At 38.5% G+C, this 16,112-nt stretch overlaps 1 protein-coding gene across 1 annotated transcript in view; it reads right to left on the bottom strand.

The window, feature by feature from the left end:
* The window catches only part of phactr2 (phosphatase and actin regulator 2), a 40,066-nt gene extending 25,401 nt beyond the window's left edge, over window positions 1-14,665 (bottom strand). Inside the window, 1 exon segment of the mRNA XM_018696947.2 lies at window positions 14,410-14,665. Coding sequence (XP_018552463.1) covers window positions 14,410-14,620 — 211 coding nt within the window. The 5' untranslated portion in view covers window positions 14,621-14,665.
* Window positions 14,666-16,112: the final 1,447 nt, after the last annotated feature.

The raw sequence follows: 16,112 nt of genomic DNA, 5'->3' as shown, positions 1-16,112 counted from the left end.
ATACCTATAAATGATTTAATCTCAAAACTCTCAGATGGTTTTATTCAAAAAAAAATGTTTGAGGTCCAAACAGGTCAAATTATCAATTTTATCATTAAAAAGCAAAGATTATAAAAAATATTTCTTCGCCTTTCCTCTCCCATTAATCATCTCACGACAACTTAAATTTATCTGTATGAGTATTTTTACATTCTTGTAGCACTTTTACTTAAGAAAGGGATCTGAATATCTCTTCCATTACTGTAAATGAATTTATAAAAGCTTTTAAAGGGAAAAAATATGCTCATGTGTGCAGACCACAGATTATACAGTCTGTGGAGACCTGCTCTTGTATGGATATCACAGAGATCCACAAATAGACTTCACTCTTGATCCTTTGAAGCAGGGAGAGATAAGAATGGATGTGAGATAATGGCTGAGGATGCAGTTCTGGAACAGTCCAAGTCGACTAGCAACTAATGATTATTTTCATGATTGATTTATCTGCAGATTATTTTCTCAAAATTATTTCTCAGAATTATTTCATTTATAAAATGTCAACAATTTTTCAGTAAATTATCTTTAATATAAAGAACTGGAAAGAAGAATGAGGAAACTCATAGTGTTGGTTTCAGTATCACTGTTTCTAAATGTTGGTTTATACGAATCCGACCACAGCAATAATCAAATTAAAAACTTCTGGCATGTAAATGAAAAGTTAAAAGATATCTTAGGGCTAAGGGTGAGGAATCAATGAACCCTGAAGTGACACAATATATTTAGCTTAGAGTCCATAATTAATAAATTATTTTAGCATCAACAGATTTTGATCCGCACAAATGAGGGCAATTGACCCTATTGGATCAAATGAGGGCAAAATCTGTCAAGTCTTGTCAGCATGGCCATTAAATACTTTGATAACGGGACGCAGATATAATGTCTGTTTAGTATTAGACACGAGCTTGCGTCACTTCCCACTGACGAGAGTGGCAAACAAAGCCAAACTGACTCTCAATATGCAAGTGTAATGTAGTACAGTGTGTGTGTGTGTGTGTGTGTGTGTGTGTGTGTGAGGGAGAGAGAGAGAGAGAGAGAGAGCTTTATCTATCATCACTGTCAACAGAGTGTCAGTTGAGACCATGCAGAGCCCAGTTTGACACACACTCAAACGCACACACATGCACACACACACAGACACACACACACACACACACACACACACACACACACACAGAGTGTAACATATAAACATTTAAAGCCAAGACTGCCATCTAGTGTTGACTACATAACTCAAATTACTGCTCTTTGCATTTAGGGAGACTATCAATAATTTGTCATTACTCAATTCTTGTTCATTATTATTATAATGAAACCCTTGTTTTTGCTTCTCCATGTCACTGCTGTATACCCCTCCTTTCCTCCCCTAAGCCATTAAAGGGTAAGAAGCCAACAGTCTTATCATACTATAATTATTAAAGTACATTCTTGCTATGGGTTGCTGCAATAGGGAAAATAAAGCTAGCAGTGAACTCTAAACAAAAGAATTTTGGCATGTTCACACAGAAAGAACAGGGCAACCAAAATGAAGCATGGCATAAGGCTGCTGCAGCAGTGTGTACAGAATGAAGTTTTGCACTGCCCAATTCACCTGCTCTTAATGCAGTTGCCAATATCATATGATATTGTTTTTGGGTTTTTTTATGTGTGGACTTTGATTAAATCTTCTCATCCCAATGTGACTGGAAAACTCCTACATCTGACAGTGACATCACTGTACATGAATATCTCAAGTGTAATTCATTTATTTGAAGCACTATTTGACAGCAGTTTCAAAGACTTACAAGCCATATACACATTTACACCAGAGAGCTGCTTGGATAACCACAGTCTTAGGGGACTGTCGTTAGTGAGTTAGATGGAAGTGGATGAACTGAGACAGGAAGGAAGTCTGTGAAGAAGTGGAAGGATAAAGACAAGACAGATGGGTGGAAGTACTTAGTAAAGTTAACAGAGGAGAGTGACAGCGTTAGCATCGACAGAGAGGTAATGTCATTAACTTGATGTATCAGCAAAGCATGTTGAATGTGTTGGAGGCTGTTAAAGAGACAATAAGGGCAGTGGAAAATACAGTTGTGATAGCACTGAAAAGGCCTGAATCAGACAGGTGTACTAACCCAGTACTGTTGATGTTCAGTCCATTTACATATGAGACAAATCCACACAGGAGCCAGAGGGAGAAATTACCAGGGGTTCAAATCAGTGAGTCAAAATTGATCATGTAATGTAACTTGATTTCTTCTTTCGATAAGTTCTGCTTCTTCTTTCAAACACCGCATCCCTAGGTTGTATTACAAGCTCTCTCTTAAAAATTCTAAGTCTTTGAGACAGAGATCTTCCCAGATCGATTAGAGCCAAGGTGGAAGGTTGGACCCAACCCAAAACGGATCTGTGGAAAAATCTACCCGAACCAGACAATGCATTTTCAAAAAGGAGGAGATGGTTGTGGCCAAAGGAGTTATTTTGAGACAATGGAAATCTTCATCCCCTCCTTGCTAGGAGTTCAGTGATATGATTTCCTGTTTATACTTGTAAGAGATAAGATACTCTTTGTCTAACTGTCACTGTAAGTTTGCGGTTTGAGGGCTTAGAGTCTTTGTTTTTGCAGCTCCTGATTCAAAAATGAAGTGGACCCAAACTGAGCCAAACAAACTGTCTTTCATGCCATCAAATTGTTACATTCTCAAATTCTCAGTCTTCCATATCTATGGGTGATGATAGTGATGTTGTTTTAATGATTAAGTTGGAGTTAGTCCCAGATTTATGCCCTTTTGGCTGTTACTGTTCTGCGTTCCCAACGTGTCAATTACTGATCAAACAAATGCAGGAGAAAAGCTCCCTCTGGATTTAGTTTAAATCAATCTCATGCTTTTCCGTGCAAGAATAAAATGTCCATGATGGAGATCTTTGGGAATATCGAGTATATGGGAATGTGTATGTCAAGGTGACACTTTTCAGGAACCAGGTCCATGTTTATCGACATCCTGACACTAAATAACTGAGGTCAACTGAGGGTGCCTGACCGTTTCATTGACCTGAAAAACAAAAGGGAAGACAGGAGAGGAGGAGGAGGAGAAGGGCCAGAAGAAAGTAAAAGAGTCATCAAATATTAAGTAGTAGGCTCAGCGGAACAAGGGGGTAATAATTGTTTAAGTGCTACTTTTCAGAGTCTTTCTCCCCTCCCCTTGATTTATTTATTAAACTCAGCTTCTTCCAGGGTACAGTCTCATAATATTGTCATAGCCAAAGTACAGGGACTCATCTGGGCTAATGTGCTGAAATGATTTTGTGCATTCATGACTGTCTTGAAAAGAAAGGGGCACTTTGATTAGAAGTTACCTGTCTTACGCATGTAGATATATATATATATATATATTACATGCGTACATATATATATATATTATTTTTTTTTTTTTTTTTTTTTTTTTATTTTTTATATTTTTTTTTTTTTTTTTTTTTTTTTTTTTTTATATATATATATATATATATACGCTTGCACATTTCCTGTAAATGCATGAATCCAAATTTGTTTAAGTGGGAGAAATTACATTGCATGTTATGGAGGAACAAGCCTTTCCACGAGTCAGTGACCGGACATATCTGTACCAGGATTGTGATTCAGACCACAAACTGTCATAACAGTCAAGTGTGACTCAGCGAGGAACAGGCTCTGTTACAAAAGCAAACCAAGCTCAGCTGAGAGGAACTGTACTTAAATGGTGTCAGTACACAACCGGTGGAATCTCATTGTAGTACTGTGACACTTGATTGATCCAAATCATTGTCTATCAAATACATGTGATTAGCAGGATTTGCAGTATATTTGTCATGTCATTGGTGGCATTGTTAGTAATCTGTAAAATGCACTGACTTAAACTTTGACTATTGCGTATTTAGTCATGAATATTTAATGTTGTATTAAGACTTTTGTTGCCAAGATTTCTGGGGTTTTATAGTGCAGTTTCATCCTAAAGCTTCCTCTGCTCTCAATAGGTCTGACTTTCTTGGTATTTTTTCAGCGTAGCCTGATGTTTATCACTCAACTGTATGGGCATGAAATAGTTTTGAGAATAAATTGCAATGCTTGTGGCTGTGGCTGCTGATAATAATCCAAAACTGTAACTTAATATTGGACAATTTAGTTCCTGCACATGACCCAGCTCTACACAGTGAAAGGAAGCCTGTATACAGTCCAGTCCAATCATTCCTCCTTACTGACACAAGTTTGTCTCTTGTCTCCACGTTCATAACCCAATACATTCTTATTAACCTTATAATATTAACTGTACCGTCTTTTGTTGTATTGATACAGTAGTGGTTACTGTCATTTTGCTTCCTCTTCCCATCTGCCAGCCAACTCATCTGAAACCTGATCTCCTGTTTGTTGTATTCTGCTTGGCGCAACCCATAAGCCGCCATCATTGCTAAAATGTTGCCTGTATAAATCAATAGTTGACATCCTGCCAGACATGCAGCCTGAGAGCTTGAGAGAAAGCAAGCGAGAAAGAGAGACAGACAGAGAAAGAGACAGTGACAGAAAAAGCTGGAAGAGAGATTGATATTCTGGAGTGGGGTCTTTAATAATAACCAAAAAAAATAAAGGCTGCAGTGACAGGAAAATGGAACAGCAACTCAAGAAAAACACAAACCATGACATGCACTCCATGAGGACAGTGAATGGGCAGAGTAAACAAACAACAGCAAGCATTTATTTCTACACTTTCATAGTGTAACTATATAAGGTCATATCTGCACAGATTTAGTGGAGAGCCACTGTCAATTGGAAAAACAGCTGTCCTAAGCATGGCAGTCATGTTTGCTCAGTTGTGCCGTGCGGCTGTTAGTCAGGACATTATTACTCTTCTGGAAACTCAGTGTAGTTTGTTTTAAACTATACTGCCACTGGTTGATGATGGTTGCTTTGGCCAGGGTCCAGCTACCTTTCACTGATACGCTGAGATCTGCTTTGGAAGTGACAATTATACTTATGTAAACAGAGATGCGGATTTACCAGCCAGATAGAATAATACAACAGTGAATCATTACATCAACATGAGAATATTGTTCAAAATAAGTGAGTTGGATGGATGGATGGATGGATGTACCTGTCAAACAAGTAGAGCCATCCGCTAAAGTTGGAGGTATGTTGTAGCGTGAGTCACACATCAAATGAAATGAATGTGTGTGAGAGAGATAAACGGACATATCTAACAAAGTCAGGACTAAACTGCCACAACCAAACGGACACATGTATTTGTCATTTCGGCACTTAAATTAAGTTAGGAACAGCCTAACAGAGGAGCATTCTGACCAACCATTCTTGGTCACTGTACACACACACACACATGCACACACACCCACACACGCACACACTACATAACATGCATATGCATGTGCGCACACTCACAGATGCTGCTTTGCCTTGCAAAATGCTGTTTCACAAATTCACAACAGCAGAAAATTGTTGTGTACCTATTCAGCACCCAGCCCGCATCACTCACACACACACACACACAAAGGAACATGGATTAAAGTGGATTTATTGCTATAAAGCTTACCTGAGACAACAATACAGAGAGAAAACAATTGGAGTCTAAACAGCATCTCTGCCCTAAATTTCTGTGTTTTTTTCCCTTATGAACACAAGGCAACAGGCGCTTTTCCTATTATACACTGTGATATGTTATGACAACCTCTGCAAACAGTAATTAAACTATATTAGATAACATGGGCCCGATATAGCCCGCCTGCCTCCTTTAGCTGAGTGTGACACCAACCAATGCAACAACCTATCATTGTCCTTTAGTCCATTACTGGTCTTAGCAAGTTTTCTTTCCACTGTAGAAATATTGACAGTAAACCTGCTGCCATTCCAGTGGATATGGCTTTGTCTTAGCCATATGAGAAATTCTAATGTCATAATGCAACCATGGGCAGAATTACAAAACCAATAATTGCTTTTAAAGTTATAGGCACACAATCATCATTGCTTCATAAGCATTGCCAAAGAATCTTTTAATAAAAGTGTCATCAGCAAAATGGGCCCTCACGGCGCACCAGAAGCCTGTTTAAGTGAAGATATAGCCAACCTTAATGTTATTAAGTGTTCTACTTTGCAGCATTAGCATCTTATTAATATTGCACACAGTGTAGTTGTTGTTGTCTTTAAAGTAGTGTTCCTGTACATAATGCATGATGGTGTGTTGTTGTCACTGGTGTATTTATTTTCGATTATGAAAGGACAGGTTAAGGACTACTAGAAAACCTGCTCCAGCCCTGCATTTCTCAGACAGATAGAGCGACGGCCACCCCAGCCAAATGATCTCTGACAACAATGGTCAGACACTCATGTTGCTGAAGAGTCAGAGACACCAATACTGAGTCATGTGCATATTCAAATGCAATATATGTTCTAATATGTTTAACTTAGTGGCCTTTATGAGCTAACTTCAAACTGAACACAGACACAGTAAGCAGGCTGGGTCATACCTCAACTAATATAGGCTGAGGATTTACACCCTGTGTATACACTTTGTAAAACAATCACTGGCTAACAGGTGACACCCAAAGCTACATGTAAGGATAGCATGTGAAGAGGGAGAAGTGGTGGAAAGATCCTCTCTCTGTGACTAACATGCCTTCTGTTACATTATCACAAACACAGAAAGTCAACGAGACACTGGACAACACATGCAAAGGGAAAGAGAAGCGGATTACATAAGGAAGAAACTCACCATCATGTTCCATGTTTGACCCAGGGAATATTATCAGCAGAGTGAGTTGATCCTTGCCTCTTCCCGACACACCACCTCTCTGCCTCCCCTCCTCCCTCCTCCCTCTCTCTCTCACTGTCTTCCTCCTTCTCCTATTCTCTCTCCCCTCCCTTTCTCTCTTGTGATCTACTTCCCTCCTTCATCGCTCTGCCCTCCCTCCCACCACTGTCTGCTACTCACTCGCCCCTCCTCCTTCCCTCCATCCCTCCATCCCTCCCTCCCGCCTTCCCTTGCTCCAATAAAGAGCATTAAAAGTTAATGTTTGTTTCCATCTCTGTCCCTCGTTCTCCCTCCCAATCTGTGTCTCGTCCTGCATTTATCTCCATCTCCCTGCCTGTCAGGGTTTTCCTAGGTCTTCTGGCTGCTGTGTCTGGCTCCAGTCTCACCCATTTTTTTTTTCTTTTTCACTGTCCCTCCCGTGTTGAAGTCCCAGAATGACGTAGGAAATATGAAGAGGAGAGAAAAATAGAGGAGGGGAGAGGAGAGAAAAGGAAAGAAAAGGAGAGGGATGAATTTGAAATTTGTTTTAAAAATTTTTTCATTTCATTTTAACTAGGGCATCAACTATCAGTTATTTTCATCACTGATTTAACAGTTAAATCTATTTTGCTTTTTTGGTTTTGTTTGGTTCATTAGTGCTCCAGGTTTGTTGTAACATTGTTGTCACCAAGGGAATGTCCCTTATCCTCCAGGTGTAAGTAAACTGCAGAATCTGTGACCTGAGGCCATTTTTGCTTTTGTGAAATTCCAGGAAGAACATCAACACTGTGGGTGGTGAAGAAAACAACAAACAAACGCAACAACATCATCATCCCATACATGCCTGGAGTCTCTGAGAACGTCAGGAGGGTCTTCAGCAGGAATGCACAGATCTACCCATCAGGAGGGGTAACTCCTCAGGTCAAAACTCAGCAGATTACCCATGCCAGAAGGATAAGGGACACTCCTAGATAGGGGTAATTTTTATTTCATTCTCTGCATGCTGGAATAGAAATTAGGGTTTTACAAATAATTTTAATCCAGAAAAGAATACTCACAGTTTAAACTACTTAACATAGATTTTTTGCAATTACAAGTGATGGGATCTTACAGACAAACAAAACACATGGTTTTCTGACGTTAGAACAATTCTTTGTCATATCACATTAGAGATTTCTGCGTTTCCTTTTTCTCTAGGCTCATCTTTCTGATTTAAAGTGGGCTGGCCTCAGCTGGAAAAAGTTAATGTCATGTAAATCTCTGCACCAATCAGGATTTTACAACCTATGACTGATGACAGTTGGTAGGCTGTTTAGTCATTGTCAATCAGATCTGATCAAGCCACTCCCACAGTCTTGATAAGGCACATTAGTTGAGTTTTTGAGTATTGAACTCTCAGTAAATAACGTCTTAAGTTTTTATTGTTGACCATGATTGTTACCTAGTAACACAGTATTTAATATTATGGAGAAATAATTGAGATTTTTGAGGTCTTTAAATGCAAACTGCCAAATGGAGAACACACCTGAAGACTATGGCGCCATAGTGACTGTACCATGATACAAAACAATACAGATCATAAATATAACATCAGTAATAATCACAATGCTAAATAAATCAATACACATAAACTCTAAGATAAATGCACACACAGAGGTAGAGATAGACAAGAATCAAAGATACAGACACAGAATGCAAGTGCTAAGAGGCAGACTGATGATCATTTTCAATTTTTCCTCTGTCACATTCCCACTTAAGGTTCCTCAAGTGTTGTGAGGAGCCACTTGATGCAGTAAATATGTCATCTGTATGCCAGTGAACGTTTGATGCTGGATGTTGCAGTTTCTTGTATAGGACCAGACAAATCATAATTGGTGCTGCAAATTGCCTTTCAAAAACACACACACTGCAATATTTGTGTATGTGTGTCTGTTTCTATCAAGCACAGCTGATTTTTCATTTCCTGTTCTTTATAACTGCTTCTGTTTCGATACTTAAGATCTACCTGTGAAAAGGGTAAGTGGAGTGGGATGATGGACTGAAAATGAGAGACATGTATCTGTGTGTGTGTGTGTGTGTGTGCGTGCTTGTGTGTAAACTGGACTGAGAACAGACATATTGTCCACACAACCATTAGGCTATTGACTACATAAGAGCAGCTACTATTATGCCATACTCTATAGTGCTACTTTCCACTCTTGTCAGTCTATTTTATTGTACTGTATAGAGTACATTCTAATTTTTGCTTTTTTATTCCTATTTTTTCCTTCCTTTCACTTCTTTTCTTTTTGTTATCCACTACCTGATTGTCTATTGTGTGAAAATCATAAAGCTTAAAATCATACATTTGTTGTTTTTGTCTCTTACTGTATGTCTCTCTGTTCCACTGCCGTTTTTAATCAACCACACAAACCAAAGTGTTTATTAAATTTCCACACGCACACTCACACTCACACTCACATACACTTAGTGTATGTACACAGTATTATTAGATGCTGTGCAGCGCAGCGTTAACATCCTGTGCATTTGCTGTTGAGGCGTTTCAGCAGATATTAATAGAGTTAAAGGCTTAGTAAGTAACCACACAGAGTTACTGATAGACAGATGGAGGAGAAATGGATAAAGTGAAACTTTGACTTTCGATGCAGCCCAATGGAACGGCTCACCACAAGCACCAAAAACAACTGGTTCACCAACTCCAATAACACCCACCCACCCACACACACACACACACAGTCTCACACAAAAGAAACTAAGTAGATGAGAAAATTTAATGTGCCAGTGCTTCACATGGTCAACTGGTATTTAAAAAGTCTATCCCTCTTTTCTCACCATTAAATGTGTGAAAAACACATATAATTCACCCAAAAACAGGCAATCACATTCAATACTGGGAGTGTGACTATAAGCGATAGAAAGAAGAGAAGTCAGTTATCAAAAGCATTTACGTATACATGAGTTCAGGTGCATTGAAGGGAGTCCAGAGAACAAAAATGTTTTGAGCATTAACTACCATGTCAACACAGCTGTATGTCATCATGCAGCTACCTTATTTATTGGATTACGATCACCTGTTTGCCCACCTATACAATCTAGAACAAGAATAATCATATGGTATAGCATATTTAAAATTAGATAACAGCAGGTAAACAATTCAACAATAAATGAAACAACAAAATATGTAATATAATATAATATAATATAATATAATATAATATAATATAATATAATATAATATAATTTCCCTTTATAACAACACAGAGCATTTTCTAATCCCCGCCAATACTATGGTTAAGTTGTGGCTAAGGTTAAGCACAAATATAATTTGGTCAAGGTAAGGGAAACATCATCATCATAGGTACAATAATAACATAATGGTTTATGTCAGGGAACAACTACAGTCATGGGTTAAAACCAGGTCTGCAAGAGACCAATGTTAACTGCCAGCTGGAAACAGGAAACAAACAGTGGCCTCTGATGTTAAAGTCCGACGTTTTGTTGACCCATCCATCCACCCTGACTACCTGCCACTGCAAACATTTTGCCGCTATTATAGTGTCACCTGACTTCTTCATTAGCTCCTGACACACAAGAGTCATAATTACAGTGGCAGCTAAAGGATTTGTATGGAAGCCCTGAGAGACAAGTGATAATTTTAAAAAATCTTGTGGTCTAAGTCTGATCTTAATTGTTTTCTCTCCTCTGTTTGATTTCAGAACAGATTTGAAAAAAGTTTTGCTAGGACAATCCTTTTAAAGGATAGTTTTTTTCCCCTGTTTTTTCACTGCACAGATTGATGTAACAATCATTTTGGCCACAAAAGTTCCAAAACCCCAGTGTAAGTAGGAGTAAAGCATTAACGTTTTCTTCCAGGTTATTTTTAAATGATATAACATAAATGTCACATAACTCGCTAACACACAACACAAAATATACCTACTTTGTCTTTGGAGTGTGTTGAGAAATTAAAACATTAAAAGTTTAGAAAGATTGAGCCTAACCTTTACATTATAAATGCAGGAGAGAAAACAGATCAGATCACCAGAATACTTTTTTCTTACTTGCCTTTCAAGGCTTCTGCAGTTTTGTCACTTGAATATAAACATAAGTAATTTTGGGGATATGCTGAAACAACTGATACTGTTCTTTTATCTGGGGAGGCCTGTCTCAAAGCAGGTTCTTAAATGAATACAAGGGTTAATGGTATGTAAAGCATGAATGAAACAGAAATGTGATTGTGAACCTAAAATATGGTTGTTTTTAGCCACGCTAGTGACAGGGCTCTAGGAATGGCGAGCCAGTTGGTCTGCTACTTTGGTTTAGACTGATCTATTGGGACAAAAATTCATATAGACATTCATGGTTTTCAGAGGATGAACCCTGCGGTTGGTGGTATGTTGGTGATCCAGTACCCTGTAGTCCCACCACAAGGTTCACATTTGATGATTTCATTGAAATGTTTCTGCAGGTATTGAATGGACTGCCGTGACGTGAATTGTAATAACTTCGGTAATCAAATTTGAGATTTTATTTCTGAAGCCAAGGCTGAGGACAATGATAATATGCGAACAGTTCAAACTGCAACACAATTATAGATAGAACCTTTAATTCCTGAAGAAAACCTTAACCATAACATTCTGGGGTATGCCAGTGGTTGTTGGAGCAGTTACAACAGTGCCTGGGATAGACTATGTGTGGGCAGTAAAGGGGGAAGGGTTGTTCTCTGCATTACAGTACATTTAACAAGTAGTAATTGCAGACTAAAAGGGTATATAATCAGTGTTATTTTGAGGAGAGTACCCACAAGGATCAGAGCACACCAGCAAGCTGACACCCCTCTGTTGTCTTCTTTTTTTTAGTCTTTTCATCTAACTTCTCGTCCTCCTTAATCATCCTGTCCTTGCATCCCTTTTTGTCTCCTCTCCTCTCTGCCTTTTTCATAATTTTCCCTTGTCCCCGTCAAACTGTCTCCTTTGCTTTCCACTCTTTGGCTCCCCTCCCTCTCCTCCTATTGTTTTCTTTTGTCTTAATATATCTACTTCTTGGCCTTTTTTTCCAGTTCCCCTCTCATTCACCCTTTATCTCCTCTTCTCTCTTATCACCCTCTTCTCTTCTTTCGACTTTTCTCTGCCTATGCAATTACAAGAGCGATACAGTGCCCATCTGGAGGACAACATGGTATTTACAGCGGACAGCAAAGACCATCTTAGCCTGTACATTATTCCAAATGGATTTTTTTTCCTCAAACACATACACAAATGCACATGTGAGTGCACAAGTTCAGATGCAGATATGCATATTCATACATACACAATATAGAGATGGTGATGATATACAGAATAGTATATCATCACCATCTTTACAAATGTGACAAACACGCAACTGGATATTCAGCATAAGAATGTACACATATGTGTTCTTATTTTGGATGATTAAGGGCATTAAGTATATTTCAACTGATCAAAACATTCTCATAACAAGGTTCACTGTAACTGTTCTCGAGCTTTCGGTCAAATCACATGATCTTCCTCAGCAGATGGTGAGATTGTTTCAGCAACTGTTTTAAAAGGTCAAATGGCAGAGATGGGTTTACAAATTAACCTATGAACTTACAATTCCATATATATCTAATAGCAGAGAGATGACTACTAAGTGGGCTTATTAGGTTCAGTAAATACTCTAGCTTTCCAAAAGAACAGAGTGAACAGAGATGAACTCTTTAATAAGCCTGACATAAAGAAAGAACAAATAATTGAAGTGGAAATGGATTGTTATACAGTAGCGAGAGTTCACTGTTACCTAAAATGGCCTACTTCATATTTGTTTACGCTTCCTGTTGACTTACATGTTCCCAGCTCTGTGGGCTGCATTTCCTTTTTAGTCTTATGTTTTCTTAGAGTGTGTTAAAAAAGAAAATCTTCCTTTACATGAAAAAGACATCCCTCCCTTTAGCCATTAATTCTGGTAATATTCCCCATAGGGGCATCTTTCCTTGGGCAAGAGAAAATTTCTCATCAGCAGGGTCAAATGTACTCTTTTAAGTTTAAAAGACAAAAAGAGTTGCTGTAATTCTTTTTATTTATTTATTTATTTGTTTGACAGATGTGAAAACTATAGTCATCATACTGTATGTGTGAGGTGCCATTTTAATGCATGTATTGTTTTCCAGCATCTCTGTCAAAGAGGTAGATTAGCTCCCTCTGTTGCTTGATTTGCAAATTGTTCAGTTTACTTTATATCAGAACACAGAGTAAATCTTAAAGGGATCTTTTGTGAATTTAGTTCAATTGTCTTAATTCATACTACATAAAACTATGATTAAAGAAACAGATAATGTGAGATTTGTAGATGAGTGGATTAATATATGAACATGGGTATTAAGTATAACAGTCAGGCCTACTATTTAATTTTCACAGTCAAATTACTTTTAGATAGTTAAAACATGAAGCTCAAAATCCAAGCTGGCAGGAGACATAAACAACCTTGGACATCTAATTTCCTAACTGCTCCATTCCATGATCATTTCCTGTAATTACAACTTAACCACAAACACAGAATGAGCTCTTCCTGTGGCAACATAACGCAGGCAAACTAAGTGCAACGTCTGATATAAACCATCACTGTCATGTTAAAAGCGGGAAAGCAGTATATTAATAACTCTCATGCCTGCTGTGTATGTCTGAGCAGGTGTAGGCGTGTAACTTGAGCAGAGAGCACCACTGCAGGGTGAGATCTCGGCTACATCACTGAAGATGGCTGATAGGAAGTGGTTCTAACCGCAGCCACTGGCTTCAGGCAGCAAAACTATGAGACTGACATTTAAGTAGGGCGCTGAGGACAGATAGCTGGTTAACACTATGGCCGGGGTCTTACAATGCCTATGAAAAGGTTTCATCTCCTCACCTTGGGCTTTATGTCTCACAACTTTCTGACATTTAATCTAAACCAGAAACCCAATAAAAATCACTTAGGAGAAATATAAAACAGTGAATTATTGATTTTTAACTTTTCAGTAACATTGCTGTGGATTTACTTGGTGTATTCATTTGTCTTCATGATGTACCTTTTGCCAAGCACTTGGATCTTTCAGTGACTGGGTGTATTTAACCTAAAATCACTTGTCACACTTTCCATTCAGACAGGTGATTCATTCATTCAACTTATTATGTGACCTAGGTGTGTCATATTTATATGACTAATTGTTGTGTTCTAGCATAAACTTCAGACTGGTTTTTCAGTGGATCAGTGGAGAGAACAAGCTCATGACAGCAACTGAACAACAACAAATAATGAAAATGTTCAACTTCTCAAACAAAGAAAAAAGAAATAAAAAATAAAGACACTGCTTATTTGTGGTATCCAAAAATAGGAAAAAAAAAAAAAAGTAAAGTTTTCTGTGTAGGAGAACAGGAAGCCACTGCTGCTTTGTTAGTCATTTGGGGATGCTGTCTAGCCAGGAGTAACTGGTATAACTTGCAACACCAAAAGAAAAGAGAGCCAATGTATGCTGGCGATGAAAAACGAAAGGTGCTTTAGGTCTGGTGTCTCAGTTGACGGGGTTTCCATAAGCACTTGTAAAGTTTTTGTTTAAGGATGGGTAAGACTATGGGCTCTGTCCTACCTGACCGGGCTCCCCGGAGCCTGAACAGCACTCTTGAGCGAAATCCAGATGCGTCACTTTGAGAGCGGAGCCTGGGGAGAGGCCACAGGAGAGGAAAATGCCTCGTCTCCCGGTAGGTGTCCCCCGCCTCCTCCTCTTCCATGGTTCCTCTGTCAGCCCGCCAGGACAGGGGCTCGCAGACTGACAGTGGCGAGAAGTCGACACACCTCATATGAGCCTCATCCACATCAGCCGGAGCAACACAGCCCGCCCCTCTTCCTCTACCACTAAAACTTTTCTACCGCAGACAGACTGTGTGTGTGTGTGTGTGTGTGTGTGTGTTCCTGTGTTTGTTAACGCCCATCGCTTCGGAAAGACAGGTTACTTAGTCTTTATAATGACTGTTTCAAATATGATGTGACAACTGAGAGCAGGATTGTGAAAGGTAATAGTAGCTACATACCAATTATCTGACTGACTGTTGAACCTGTTCTTACATTTTTTTTAAAACTTGTACAAGTTTGAATGTAGGCAAAAAGTCACACTGCCTGATGTACTGTAGATACATGCATGGAAATACATACAGCCTATTTATTAACAGCATATAAATTTTGCATCACTTTGAAATCTGCTTTGTTTGCATGAAAATTAATATCTTTCAAATGTCTTCAATATATGCTGAGCCTTTGATGAGGCTGTTATAATTAATATCAAGGAATTATCTTCAGGAAGGGAGGACGTCTTCGGTTGATCCTCAACAAAAACAAAATATTTATTAAAGTATATGGAGGTAAGGAAAGGCAGGGGGGAGAAAAAAAAGGTCATAACCACATTGAATTAAAATCTAAAGCTCCCATAAGCATCGGTGATCAGAATCAGAAGTGGCTGCAGCCTTAAAACGTTAGATGTCGCTAAATCACCACTTTGGTTTATCTATTCCGCTTTCCATCCATGTTGACACCCAGTGCTAGTCTCATACACCTAGAGGTGATAAAAAAAAAAACTTTAAGAGCTCTCACTCCTATCTCCTTTTCCGAGCACCAGAGCTTGAAAACATTTGACAGTTCACAAGTTCACTCTGCTGCACAGTTGCTGCTTGTATGGACTGATGTGCAGTGGTAACTTTGCTGGCACGTTGTTTCACTTAGTGGAGCTGAACTAGGAGATCTACTTCTGCAGCATAGTCCATATTGAGCATCCTTGCTTTGTATATCCCACACACATGTAATAATACCCTATGAATGGTAATATTTTTAACCTATGCATACATGTTTCCATCACACTACTCTTAGCAGCAAAAGCCTTGCTTTGTTTGCACCAGGCCTATTATCAAAAATGACATATTGAGCAGCGGTGGTCCTGAATATTACCTGTAAAAAAAGTTGTAATATCCTTTACAGTGGCTGTCATGATACTCTACTGTCAATGGTTTGTGCCCCTTATAGCAGAGATGGTCCTTAATCCTTAGGCTATCTGTCATTTTCACTCTTTTACACCATAAATTGGCAAACATTTTGGAAAATAAAAGGTTGGTTGAACATTGCAGGGTTGGTAATCTCTCTGTGATATTTTTGGAATATCTACCTGACTTGCACTAATGTATAGTGTATTATAGTATTTTACTATCATGACATATCTATCTATCTATCTATCTATCTATCTATCTATCTATCTATCTATCTATCTATCTATCTATTTAAAAGTGAAGTGTGCCTTTTATTTTA

This window comes from Lates calcarifer, linkage group LG16_LG22, assembly GCF_001640805.2.
Source record: "Lates calcarifer isolate ASB-BC8 linkage group LG16_LG22, TLL_Latcal_v3, whole genome shotgun sequence".
Classification (NCBI taxonomy): domain Eukaryota; kingdom Metazoa; phylum Chordata; class Actinopteri; family Centropomidae; genus Lates; species Lates calcarifer.
The sequence above is the reverse complement of the archived record's forward strand: the minus strand, read 5'-3'. Positions and strand labels throughout refer to the sequence as shown.